The sequence below is a fragment of the Lycorma delicatula genome, chromosome 3 (assembly GCF_047948215.1).
Source record: "Lycorma delicatula isolate Av1 chromosome 3, ASM4794821v1, whole genome shotgun sequence".
Classification (NCBI taxonomy): domain Eukaryota; kingdom Metazoa; phylum Arthropoda; class Insecta; order Hemiptera; family Fulgoridae; genus Lycorma; species Lycorma delicatula.
The window spans coordinates 82228665-82244047 of NC_134457.1; the positions used below are offsets into that span (position 1 = coordinate 82228665).

General features: G+C 26.2%; 1 protein-coding gene across 6 annotated transcripts in view; it reads right to left on the reverse strand.

Moving 5' to 3' along the window:
• The window catches only part of LOC142321739 (uncharacterized), a 448717-nt gene that overhangs the window by 59359 nt on the left and 373975 nt on the right, over positions 1-15383 (reverse strand). For 4 of the 6 annotated variants that reach the window (XM_075360075.1, XM_075360074.1, XM_075360072.1 and 1 more), the window contains one exon: positions 5521-5538. The exons of the other annotated variants lie outside the window; for them this stretch is intronic. In XM_075360075.1, the coding sequence (XP_075216190.1) occupies positions 5521-5538 (18 nt within the window). The remainder of the gene's footprint in view (positions 1-5520; positions 5539-15383) is intronic. 6 annotated transcript variants of the gene reach the window in all.

A 15383-nucleotide genomic window follows, 5' to 3' on the forward strand; every position in this document is an offset into this window, starting at 1 on the left:
TCTAAAATCTCATGCCGGCAACATAATTTTTTTAAATTATTTTTTCTGTTATTTGTAAACATGGTATATTTTTCAAACTGAAAACTTGAAAATCTCATTTTTCTTTGATTATATTGTAAAATTCTTAAAGTTCAATCACTTTACAAGTTATTGTTTTAACATAATATTTGTTAGTACCAAACTTAAAAGTTATATTTTAACAATAAAACTTTACCAAAGCAATTATCAGCTTTATCTTTACATTACTCAGTTCTTAAGTAAATTTTACAAGCCTTTTTTGTATTCTCTATAATGAAAATGTGAAAGACATTTTTTTTAAAAAAGATGGTCAGAAAAAATCTAATTTCAATATTAACTCAAGGTGAAACACAATAACTACATGAAATATATGTCAAGAAATTTGTTTAAAACAAACCATTAATTATGAACATAAATTTATATCTGTGGTCAATTTCACGCATTCAAACTGATTAACTCCAATTCTGCATTTGGTTGTACTGTATGAATAAAATATAGTATATAAATAAAATAATTATATTGTACAAATATAATTATAATGTACAAATATAATTCTACCTTCACTATACATCTTCAGAACAGTTTCATTATTCTTTTGCCAACATAATCATCACTCTAAATTTGAATTCCATAACTAGCTAAAATAATTCATATGATTACCAATAACTATAAAGTTTTACTAAGGGGCTCAAGATACTAAATGATGGATATCTTAGAACACTGTATACAACCAATTATCATATGATATGTCAGTTTAGGAAACACGACTGTTTATGAAAAATACTTCAATTTTATAATTTTTTCAGAAAAAATTATAATTGATTTTGAGTCTTTTCTATTGTACAACGATCTTAGTTTTTCTCTAACATCAAAACAGCAGTTGCATTAGTTTTATATATATTGAAAATCCCTATTTTACAATTATTTCAATTATAATTTGCAATTTCACTCTAATTTTTTTTAGAGCAAACTGATATTTGTATTTCTGTTATTGACATGATAAGTTAAATTTTGTAACTAAGCACATTTATTTTAATTTAGTTGTAGTTATAATTAAGTTAAGAATCATATAATTCTTGAATTTACTTCAAAAAATTAAAGATAAAATGGAGTGTACTGCATCAGTACACTCCAGTGTTCCTGCAAGTGCTAAATGCAGTGTTCCTGCAGGGGCACAATGTACTGTATAATATGAATTTCTGTAAGAATGGATACTTATTATTTTTCATACAAATACTATAAATATTATGCATTATATTTTCCTCTACATTACTGCAACAAATAAAGCTTTGAGTTGGCACTCAAAACTCCATCACCACTAGGTTGCCTTTAGATGAATCGTATTATTCATACATGCACATTGCAAAGAATTTGCATCAACAGAATTCTACACCAAAGAACTGTATGTATCTACTGGATGTCATTGATTAAGAAAAAGTTATTTACGAGAGTTGTGAGCTGCAAACATTTCAAGCTCTATTAAAAAAGGAAAATATGAAAAAACAATTCATTAATCTGAATAGTTCAAATTAATGAATCATGTTTCTTGAAGCTTAAACAAAATGTTCGGCAAATATGTACCTACAACAAAGAGTTTTTAGTGAAATATATAAGAAAATTAACAAATGTTTTTAAATACCATAACCAGTCATTCTGAAAATATATCATTACATGTTATCAAACATACCATTCCATACAGAACAACAACTGTGTGAGAATTTCAATGATGTATATTGAAATCAATGATATTTATTTTCATCACTTAAGAGCAAACTATTGCTGAAAAATTCAAATCTGAACACAGAAAACATATACAATGTATCAAGTCACTATAGCATTTATTAAGAGAAGATCTGAAAATAATATGGTATGCTTTGATTACATACGGACTTATATGAATTCATATGGTGAAAGAGATATATCTGTCACATTTTAATAGATCTTTATAATCTGTTTAATACATTCATTATATCAACTATTATTACATTCTAGCAGTCATATGGCTTTTTAAAGCATCAAACTATAATAACAAGTAATTTACATTTATATTTGTTAATAAGTAAAAATTACACCTTGCATTAGAAAAGTCTCCTGATTTTTTTTGAACAGCTGATAGAAACTTTCAAATTCAACTTGGTGAGTGACATTTCTTAAAAATGTTTTATAACATCAACAATAAAAAAGAGCGTGAAAGCATATTTTAATGAGGAAAATAAATTAATTGGTGATAAAGTGCTGAACAGATGTTCAGCAACTTTATTAATATAAACCCACTTTGACTTATTGACAAAATAAATTTTTCAATTATTTATATTTCAATTAATAAAAGGAAACTTACCTTACTGACTTATATGACATCATTCAGATAAATTTATATAACTATTTATTTAATCTATTATTAATTTCTACAAACTTAAAATAGCAGTAAACATAAATATTTTTGGATTCTAATAAGTATACAAACACTATTTACTAAAAAAAAAGTATAACAATTAAGTTAAAAAAATATATTATTTTCAGGTGCTTAAATTAACACATTCTTAAATAAAAATGAGTAATATAGACACAGCATGCAGATACTATTAACGACACATAGAATGAAATAAAATAAAATAAAAGATAACTGTCTAATAATCAAAAAATTATGAAAACATATGGCATTTTTTAAGAGCCATATGATAATAAATTATCAACAAGCCCAACATGACAAACAATCATAATTTAAGCTACTGAAATTTTATACTATACTATTTTTCATGCTTCCCAACTATTCCCTCAGAAAGATTATAAAAAGTGAATGCTTCTGGTAGCTGGACAGAATTCAACTATCAGTAATGAAACTGCCTCCCAGTTTTCAAAATAAATAGAATTTTACAAAATTAAATAATTATAAACACATATTAAAAATACTTGAAATTAAACAGGTGAAATTTAATAAATAAAACTGAATCTGTAAGATAAATACTAAAAACATGCTGTTAAAAATAACTGCAACATTTAAAAACACAGCAATAATTTACTATTTAATGTGACTACTATGAAAACCACAATTCTATGAAAAGCTTTTAAGGAAATCAAAGGAACATTTTTCTGGGAGTTAACACAAATAATATTTGTTAATAAAAGCTAAAAAAATTTCTAAATAAGTATATTACACATTTATGAAAAGAATAATAAATCTAAAATAGTACAAGCATTATTAAAATAATAATGATAATAATAAATCCCAATTAAAACAAAAATACCTGTAGAAATTAAAAAAAAAAGTAAAGTAAATAAATGAAATTCAATCTATACAAGCAAATAAAATTTTACCTGTACATAAATAAAATTAAAATAGATTATTCTATAAGAGCAAACACAGAAGAATAACATAGCCTGGTGTAAAACACAGAGGACAGCGTGAACGTAAAATTAAGCTTCTATTAACATATTATCCTGGAATTTTGTTAACTTTTGTGTAATAGTTGCCTGTTCTTACTGCAGTTGCCATTTTACAAATTTTCAAATCCATCTTATTGTAAAACTATCACATACTGATAGATCAAATGAATAATCAATACGTTCTGAAATATACAAAAATTTTGAATTTGTAAGTTTAATGTTTACAATGTGGTTAACATTATCAATATATTACAACATTGATTTTTTTTTCAAATCATGAATAATTATTGGATGAGACATAAGAATATTGAACTTAATACAATCAAAATGGTGCTACATTTGAGCCAACAGCAAGAATTCATGCCCATGCCCATTTATTGGGACCCAACTAAACAATAGCTAAAATTTTTTATTTAGTTAAACTTTGTGATCATTCTTGGTTGTATATAAAAGTAAACAATTGTATCTAATATGTAAAACAAATTTTTAGGGATGTAGGATGTAGGGAGTGTACTAAACTGAAACGACTAGCACTAGATAGGGAATCTTAAAGAGCTGCATCAAACCAGTCAAATGACTGAAGACAAAAAAATATATATATATATATGTAAAAGTAACCATAAAAAAAAATAGCATTTCAAAACAAACTGGTAGGAGGGAAGGAAATATAATATATATTTAATAAAATATTAACTAACAATAGGTACAGAGAAATTATGTACAAGACAAACAACAGGAATGAAAATAAGTAAGTATAAGACTGAATGGGTGGATCTGGGTCAAGGTGTTAGACAATGATGCTGCATCTCACTGACACCGATCAATACTGAAGATATGATGCATGAATTTAGAGTAGAAAGAATAAGTTAGGGGGGTAAAACAAAGTTTGCCGATGATATGATAATTTTAGTTAATAGAACACATACACTTCAAAGACTGTTAACAGTCCTGGAGGAAGGAGTAAAAGAGTATGGAATGAAAATAAATATAGAAAAAACTAAAATAATGGAAGTAAACAACAAATTGGATTTAGTGGTGAGGACAAGTGAATAGGAGATGTTAAAAAAAATTACAGATATTTAGGGACTTCGGTGACAGAGGACTGAAAGAGCACAGCAAAAATAAAAGGAAGGATAGCAAAGGCAAGGAAGCCTTCAGTAAGAGGAAATTATTATCTGGTAAAAGTTTAACTTAGATAAAGAAGCAAAATGCTACATATGGAGTGTCTTGCTGTACAAAAATGAAGCACGGACAACAAGGAAAGGAGAGGGGCTGAACTGACTTTTTTGAGATAATGTTACAGAAAATAAGATGGATGGATAAAGTGAAGGATGAGGGAGTAATGAAGAAATGAAGAAATAATTAAAGAAGAAAGAGGACTGATTCAGGTGTACAAAAAAGAAATAAAAACTAGCCAGGACCAAGGCGGTCTAGTTAGAAGGAATGAATCTTGACAACTGCATTGGAAGAGTCAGTAGGAGAAAGGAAACGAGGAAGAAGAGTGATGGAATTAATAAAAGAAATGAAAATTGGAAACTGTGAAAACTGCCAAAAGGAAAAGGTCTGGGTACAAAATGGATGAAGACAGCAGCAGTGTAAGGGACCCTCCTCAGGCAGAACAGATAATCATGACAATGATATTTTTTATTATTTGAATTTATATAATAATTATTATTTTTGATTTATCTATTTGAAAAATAACTTTTGTTCTAGAGTAGCTTGAATAAAACTGAAATCAGATTAAAAATAAATGTATTTAATTGTGTTTTTAAAAAAAACTAAAATATTTTATTGTTATTTTATAAATGACTGTACATCAAAGATTATGTTTTACCACTTCACAAAAACATAAAAAAGGAGCAGAGTGTAAAAGCTTTCTACGTAAATGTATTATTTATATAACTGTAAAGAAAATATTTAGATGCAAAATAAAATTTCAAGAGATAATTTTATGGATAATACAAACTTTTCTGGTATAATCAATATTATAATTATTTCTCATTAAAATAACATATTTCACAAAAAGTAAATTATCAAAATTCCAGAACAACAGAAACAGTGACAATCTACTGATGATATTTTCAAATTTTATAAAGCTTCCTTCACAATTAAACTTACTTTTTCCACTGCGCTTTGCTGTTTCCGTTAAGAAAATACCAAAAAAAAGAAACAAAAGAAATTTAGAAAAGCATGGTAAAAATATTTTATTTCACTTAAATACTAACTAGCTAAAGGAAAAAAATAAAAATAAATCTTAAAAGGATAAATACAACTAAATAACTAAATATATCAATTTTATAATAATTTATATACAAGCATTATTTTTTTCTTTTTAAAAATAAACAGAAAAAAGCAATACTTTTACACAAAGACCATTTGGAGGTAAAAAGAAACACTGGACTGTTTTATAGAAGTACTGCAATTAATTTTGTTTTATTTTTTCTGAAAAAAATGTTATTAAAGTAGTTAATTTTTAACATGAAAAATGTAATATGTATATATTTATACAATTATTTAAAAAAATGTTTTATTACAACTCAGCTATTTATGGTACAGTCAAATAGTGGTAGTTATTGTCAAATTAACTATTTATAGTACAGAAAATTAAACAAATTGCTGAAAATATATAAGTTGAAAAAACTTTTCATGCTCATGCTCATATATTCCAAGCAAAGCCCATGACTGAATTAAACTCTCAAGAACTAAAGTGTATCAGAATTGTCATTGCACAACAATAACCAGTTTCCTACAGAGAATGTTAAAATTAAAAATTACTTCTCTTCAGAAATTAAATTCTAAAAGAATAGATAAAAATTAGATTTTATATAAAATATTTTCTAAAATATAAATGATGTATTAATATGATTCATAATACAAAATTAAAAAAAAATCTAGAAAATTTTTAATTTGTTTAAATTTAATTAAATCTTACACTCTTTGAAAATTAATTTATTCTTGCTATTTTTTTTTTCCAATTATAAAAAAGAATACATCAATTACTAGAAATATATCTAGCTGGTGTAGTGGTAAACTTGTCATCGCAAATCACTTGTTTAACAGCTGATTTTTGAAGTCGAAGGTTCTGAGGGCTAAATCCTAGTAAAATTTAGTTACTTTTATATGGATTTGGATACTAGATCGTGGATATCAGTGTACTTTAGTGGTTGGGGCTCAATTAACCATACATCTCAGGAATGGTCGGCATAAGTCTGTACAAGACTACACCTCATTTACATGTCATACATATCATCCTCATCTCATTGGGCCAGGGGGGGTTTCTAATTGTTCACTAGTTGATTGCAATGTAAATATTAAGACACAACTGATTGCAATGTAAATATTAAGAAATAAAAAAAAAAGAATTAATAGAAACAATCCAGTCCATTTCTTCCAAAAATAATGAGGATTCTCTTTTAATTTTTAAGGCTTACAGAGATAAAACATTTGAAAGTTTTATTAAATTAATTTTTATTATTAAAATTACTATAAATTTGTAAAAACCCTGTGGCATAAAAAAATAAGAAAATCCCAAGTAAATAAACCTATTTTTACAATGGGTTTTCTGCAGTGTAACAATTTTTAAGAAGATTGAACAAACCAAAATATAAAATGTGTACATGTAGTAAAATTTTGAAAAAATAATTGAAAATTACATCATTATAATGCATACATACAGTAAATAATTTATTTAAACAGATTTTCAAATAAAGTAGAACACTTTTAAAAATATACTTCCTTCCGTGTTTAATTAACATAAAAAAACTGATATATTTTTTTTAACCATTTAACTGTCATTTTTAACCAGTTTTTACAACTATTTCAATCTACCTAAAAAATCCTTTAAGATTTTATTCTTACAGGAAGCATTAATTAATTGTAATGGATAGAAAAAAAAATTCATTGAAAATAAATAAACAGAGCATTAAGAATATTTAATAATGGATCATTAAATCTTGTCACATAAGAAAAAACTTTTTTTGATTATCTATGTTGTGATGGAAAAAAATTTACCTTTGTTAAAGTTAAAATTTTTTAACGATATTAAACTTAGTTCTTTTCAGTATTCAATTAATTTAAAGAAATCTAGGATTTATGATAGATTATGCAATATAAATATCCTGTTTTTCCTATGTTTATGGTAGTGCAATTTCAACATACCATACTTTTGTTCAGAAGACTATAAAAAAAAAATTAATACTAAGTATTTCTAAGAATAATTTTTTTGCCCTGAACTGTACGTTCTAACATTCTTCTAATACAAATATGATTTCATAATCTAAATTAATATCACAATAGAAAAACTGTCACAAAATAAAAGAAGAATTTTAAGTGAATCAGGGAGGAGTCTCTGCAGACTATTAGGAAAAGTGTAGTTACTTCATATATGCATAAAATGTAGTACTGACATTATTCTGGTCTGGACATTTATTTTGTTCTAAAGCAATATGAGATAACAATGTTCTTTATATCATAACTTTTTCTCTATTCCATTATTAATTGATTATCAAATTATTTATACACCATTATTGTTAAAACATATAGTTCAAACAATTTCCTATTTTTACCCACATCTGAATACTAACAATTTTAAAAGAATGGCAATCGCACTGAAACCAATCATCAGAAAAGTTGCAAAAATACTTTAATAATACATATACCTCTGCTTTTAAATACACATAAAATTAATTTTTAAAATCACCTATTAAAATAAATATACAGAACGTTAACATAGCACAGTCAGAAGAAAAAGGTAAAAACCCATTACATTTCACACATAATTTGCTGGAGTCCTACACTTTCTTCAAATTAATTGAAATTCTTCAAAATAACATATAAATGAACTAGGTTTATTATGAAATAAAACTTATTTTTTTCAACCTAATGGTTAGTAAAGTATAACTCTTCAAATAATATAATTTACCAAACATGAAAAACAAAGTTTTTTGTAACAACTATTATACTTTGTGCATAAATTAAAAATAATATTAGCAATTTTTCAAATATGGTTTATAATGGAATACCTGAATCTGAAAAATGATCTGAACTCCTAAAAGACAGTATTAAAATATAAATCAAGGAGTTATTTAAAAGTGTTTAATTATGTAAATTATAATGTGTAAATTTATTATCACTTTAAACCTAGATGCCATGAAATGAGAATAAATGCATTATATTCAATTCCCAAGGTAATATACATTTTAAACTAATAAAGTATTAGAAAAAAAAAATCAGCACAATCTGTCTTCTAAGCCAGCTTATAAATATTATCTGACTCACTAACGATTCTAAATCTTAAACATTCAATCTTAGTTGTTAACAAACAGACTATGTTATGAACACATAAATAAGTATACTTACTCTTTCATGAAGTCCATAGAATGTTTACACACATAAATTTTAACATTAAGAATACTTATACGATTTAAAACATCTTTTTACAATACATTAACTTAAACATATAAAAAGTTTCAATAAATCCATAACTTATTAATTTTAAAATAATAAATAGTTGTACTTATTTAATATTTATTTCAAAATATTTTTTATAGCATTTATTTTCTGTTTGGGTTGCTGGATTTTCAAAAAAAATACATTTTTAATTAATTTTTTGCATATTCTAAGCAGAGTAATATGCACCATTTCATAATGTTAAAAGGGATACATCAACTTACAACTGTACAAAATCTGTCCCACTCTTTGTTATGAATGTGATTCATGTAAAATAACAAAAGTACAAAAAGCATTAATCACTATGGTGAACAGGGTAAATTTGTCATTTTGGGAATAAATATCACTTGTTTCAGTGATCTTCAGATATGCAAAATACATTACATTGACTTTGTGAAGAAGGTAAAAGAAGACCATAAAACTCTTCAATTTCCTTAATAAACGGGTAACTGGGCTTGTTTAGTAACTCTTATTTCCTGCCTGGGATTATAGTCCAACCAAATTACACATAGAGAAAAAAAAATTGTTACCAGGACATCTAAAAGTGGAAATGGTAAAGGGACTTATAATAAACTGAAAAAAAATGTGTGAGCAGAGGTGGTAGAGGGGTGATTTGGAGGACTGGGGGAGTTGAAAAGAAAAAATTTTCCAATACAAAAGTTGTAGATCATGCAAAAATCTACAACTTTTGTAAAAGTCGCTTTTTAACATAACCTCAAAATTTCTGAGAAAAATTATGCTTTTTTACAAAAAGAAAATTTTTTTATATTTTTTTTTTTATTTTTCATTCCACAAAAATAATATAATTTTGATGAAACTTGGTGAAAGTATACCTTTCTGTGTCTTAAATAACTACAAATTTTTCTGATGTCAACTTTTGCCAGAAATCGTAATAATACAATTTTCACCCCTTTTCAACTCCCCCCAAATCAATTCTCCACCACCCCCGCTGATACATTTATTTTTTTTTATGTTTATTATAAGCTCCTTTACCATTTCCATATATAAAAGTTCAAATAACAATTTTTTCCCCCCTCTAAATGCGTTATTTTTATCGGTCTATTAGCACAATTAGCAAAGTAGTTAAAACAATAAAGTCTATTTTCTAACTGCTATTATTTATTAAACAATATATTACCTGTTTCTATAGTGGGAAAATGTTCTAATTAAAATCAAATTAGTCATACAACAATATAAAAAATGGAATTGACTACTTTTTTTAGAACAAAACAACCTATTATCAGTTTTAATGATAAAACACAAATTATAACAAACAATAATATAAAATTAACTATATTAAAAATCAAAATATGATGAAGATAAAGTGATTCACTTTATCTTCACCACATATTCTTTCCATCTTTTACAAAGAGTTTATTTGTAAACCTTTGTTTCAAATAATCGACAGCTAAGATCGTATGAATTATTTTCATGATAAATCTAACAAAATTTATTTAATATATTGTTGTAAAAGCATTAGAAAAATTAGATAGTGGTTTATTTATAAATAGTGACTTTAGTAATAGTAATAATAGAATTTTTTATTTGAAATACAAGAGAAATATTAATTTCTAAAAATCTTTTTACTTATTTATAAAGGATGGATAAATTATTACTTCCAACAGTAATCATCATTTATTCTAAAAATGTTTAAACTTTCAAAGTGGCTGATTTAAACATAGTCTTTTTCACAGCAGTCTGCATACACCCAAGTTGCACAATTTTATATTAGCTCTCAACTTTGAAGAACTTTTTTTTTTAAGTTCACAGAATAATATTTATAAATTCTTTATTTAACTCATAAATCTCATAATTTTCTTTTTTTAATTTACTTCAAATCAATAAAAGGCTGTATTTTGATGAAGAATCATATCAACCAATACAAACTTAAGTACTAATGTAATTGAACAAAATAATAATCAAATACAGATTAAAAAAAAAAATTGGAATTGATGAACAAAAACAAATATCTTCCTAATAAAATCTGAGCGTTTATGATATGTTAAATTAAAATACAATTTCATTACAATCAATCTGAACCTAAAATATGAAACAGAATAAAATGAAGACAAAATTTCAATGAATCTGCGGAATTCATTCCAAAAACATCTACAAATAAGCTATTATATAATCTGTTGTCAATATGTCTAGTATATCTTCTATCCTTGAATGATTAAAAAAATAAATTTCTAACAAGTGTTTAAAAGAAAAAATTAATAACAGAAAGAAGAAAAGGGATTTTGCAATAACAAAATCATTATAAAGAATACTAAGAGAAGCATAGTTTATAGCAATAAATGTAACAAAAATATAACAGAAGTTAAACATAAATATATACTTTTTTAATACTATAAAAATAGTAAAAGAATGCGTATACAAGAAAAATACATCACCACTCTTATCTGAATATAACTATTTAATCACTATGAAACAAACAAGCAATCAATCGATCAGTACCTTTCCCTCCACATTCCACTGGACTGTGATGGCGTTCGACCGAGGCGTGCCAGTGAGTGTTCTAGCCTAAGCAACCTAATGCAACACATATCATGAGCACAAATGGATTATGGAGAAATGCAAGGAGGAAGAATGAATTCACAATTAAATTATATTCAAGCTATTGATACAAAACAAAATAAACTAATATGAGTATATTGTTATTATGCAATTAATTAGCAGATAAACATGATGGACAATGAGTAAGCTTATAACTACATTTCATATTAAAAAAAATAAATAAATAAATAAAAAAAAACCATTAATAAGTAATAACATTTGTTTGGGGACAGCATTCACAGAAAAGAAACTGTCTATTCAGAGAGTTAAAAATGTTTTGTTTTAAAATTCTTTTGTTACAAGAACAATTGGAATTTTACGTCTCAGTAATAAGACATCAAGATCTTATAACAAAGACATCATTATAGTTTTATACCAAGAGAGAAACATAGTAATGATTTAAAAGAGAAAACAAAAGAGTGAGAGTATAATACTTTATAAAATGTGAGAAAGTTATTACTTCACATTTAAAAAATGTGCAACTGAAATAAAATAAAGTTTAAAAGAAATAGTACACAGATCTACTTAAAATAAACTAAAAATCTGTAGGAATTTTTTTAATCGTAATTATTATCTCTTTTTTTTACATTAAACAAGTGAATGAATGAAATATCATAAACTGTAGTATTTAATGCAAATTAAACAAAAGTTAGGATTTACAAAGAATGTGAATAAGCAACAAAATTAGTTAAAAAATAATAAACATGCTTTTTTAATGTAAACTATAGAATTAGTATAGAATAGCAATAATAATACGACAGATAACTGTTAAATCCTTTACTTCTTATGTGAATAAATATTATTCAGAAGAATAAATAGAAGAAATCATGCATAATTTAAAAACACTTAAGTTACAGACGGATTAATGTTATACACAGTATAATACAGATTTGTTTGTCTTTAGTTTTAGTTATGCATATACACATGCATACTTAATGTAAATACACTTACATGTTTATCCATAAAACAAAAATAACTAAATAAATTACAACTACCAGAACCATTAAGAAAGGTTTTAAAACTCTTCAGGTAACTTAATGATTGATGTATACTGTATGAAAAAAATACAAAAATTGAGTTTATGGGCTCATGTAAGGTGAAGACATAAAAAAATTGTAATTTGAGAAATATAATGATAAAAACAGCAGTAATCGGAGCAACATCAATGAAAAAGGTGATATGATTTCACGTTTAAAAAATAAAATATTTAATTGAATTTAACAAACTTTATTACTTATTTTAATATAGAACAAAACCACAACAAGTTTAGAGCATACTTTAAAACATTTCCGTATGAGTACAGGGAACCTACCACTGAATGTGTCTTGAACATTGCAATTACAATGAGATGGTGCACAGTCTTGTTAAAAATGACTACCATCCCTTTTTCCCTTCCTTTATGAAATGTAAGAGGAATTTTAAAGTAATCCACCATATCCAATATCAATTGGTTTTTACTGGTAATTGGTTTTTAAAAATGTATATATGGATCCACTATATGATCATGCATTATTTCACACTATATACTGAGACAGTCACTAACATATTGGATAATCATTTTAGGTACATTAAGCTCCTAGAAGCAACAAGCAATAGATTTATTCAGGTTATGTACAAACAGTTGTCTCAGATGGCACAAGTTTTGCTTATGCAGCACACAGAAAACCTTTGTCTAGTCAATTTTTCATTATATCTTTGCATTTCACAAAAATAGGTGTAAATTAACCAAATTTTCTCTACTTTGTGTCAAGTTTTTTTACACATCAAGGCTATTTAATTTAATAGTATTAAAAAAAAATCATAGTATTATGTTTAACGTAAATGAAAACTAGCTAGATTTTAAAAAGCAGTATTAATGAGGAATAGTTTTCTGCAACTTCAGAATAGACTTTAGGAGAAATATAAACAAAAATCAGATCAAGTAAAAATATAAATAACAAAGAGAAATAATTTATTGAAACATCAAAGAACTTATTATTATCCCAGTAACTACTTCAGTAAACCCATCTCTTGAAGAAATGTGTTTTTTGTTTCATTCAACTAGTAAAAGTTAATTACAGGAAAAAGTAAAAGGAAAAGGATTAAAATAAATTCAAAAGAACTTTTTTAGCAAAAGCATTTTTATAATTTTGACTGGGAGGGGGTTTCCATTTTGGAGTAAGAGAAATATAATAAGAGACAGAACTTCGTAATTTAAATAGTATTTTTAATTTTTAATTCAACCTGTAGAACACAATAACATCAGGTGGTAACTCTCATTCACAGACAGTTTCTCTTTCAAAAATGCCAATAGGAACCCAGAATTACATTTAGACTTCTGTAACTTGACTTTAATGACAGCAAATATGTAAATTTAATGAAACCTGTTTATATCTCTATATTTGTTATAATCTGTTGTTATCTGTTTTTTATGTAATCTATTGTTGTTATAATCTGTTTTATCTCTATATTTTTTTAAAAATACATTCCTAATGTACAGGCAATGTTTGCCTTTCTCATATTGTTTACAAGTAGGATTCTAAATCTCAAATTAAGTGAAAGTAAAATAATCAAAAACTGCAACCCTATTTATTCTGTAATATCTCTAGCTGGAAGTAAATTGAAAACTGGGTTTCCATCCATATGAATGCACGGAAAAATACTATAATTTAAAAAAAAACTATATTTAAACAAGGAGAGAATTAATAAAATAGAAGAGTACACACACACACACACACACAAGTTTTCCGATAAATTTTCAGGTTCACTGGTTACTAATCAAGAAATTTAGGGACATGGGACTGGTAAAGGACTGTGAGCAAAGTAGTAGACTTTCAGAACTAGATGAAGAAAAACTGCAAGACAAAACTGCAGCTGCTATGCAACATAATCCCAACAAGTCCAAGGAAATGTTGGCCCGACAGAAAAATACTGGTGTTGCAACTGCACACAAGGCAGTTTATAAGAAGCTCAATCTCATCTCATATAAAGTGAAAGCAGAAAAATATCAAAAAAACATCAGTGTTAGTTGCATGCAAGGCAGTTCATAAGAAGCTCAGTTTCAACCTGCATAAAGAAAGCATTACAAAAGTTATTGGTCACAGACTGTGGAATGCAGAATTCAATACTGTGAATGGTTTGAATAGTTTCTAGTGGATAATTCTAATGATATTTTGGACTGTTTTCTATACTGATAAGGTATGGTTCCGTTTATCAGGAATGCACATGCACAGAACTCACATCTATGGTTTACTGAAAACCCACAAAATGCCATGTATGAAATTTGCCTATATAACCATAAGACTGGGGTGTGGATTGAAATACCCAAGAGAAGAAAATTCAATCCGATATTCTTCACAGAAAAATAAATTCAACTTGTTATTATTTTCAGAAACAATACAATAAATTTGGCTCGTTAATGTGAAATTATACATCAGTTCATAACAGAGCTAATAGAGTACAAAATTAATAATGCTTGGATTCAATGAAATGCATAGAGGCCAGGCAGTCCAAGAAGTTACTAAGAAGTTTACAGAGATCGAATCACTTCTAAGGGCTTGTGACCACCTCGTTCTCTGAACTTAAACACACCAGATTTTTACTTCTGGGTTTAAACAAACAGTAATGTTTATTGATGAATCCCCCACAGCCCCCACAATCTTCAAACTGATATTTGTGATTTCACCAAGAACATTCCACATGAATAATTCATGAGTCTTTAAGAACAAGAAGAAATGCATGTAGATACATCTGAATGCACATTGGGACCATTTCCAACTACTGTATAGTAAGTCAGTGTTACATATTGTTGTACTGGTGCATGACAGGTGTACAGCTACTTCTAAAATGCACTGAATAATAATTTTAAATACGAGTAAGGAAACCAAGTATGATTAAAAAATGTAACTAATGTGTGATTAAGAAATGCAACAAATGAACTATAATAAAAACAATTTCCAGCCCAGTTACTTCTTATCAAATAATAATAAAAAAATAAA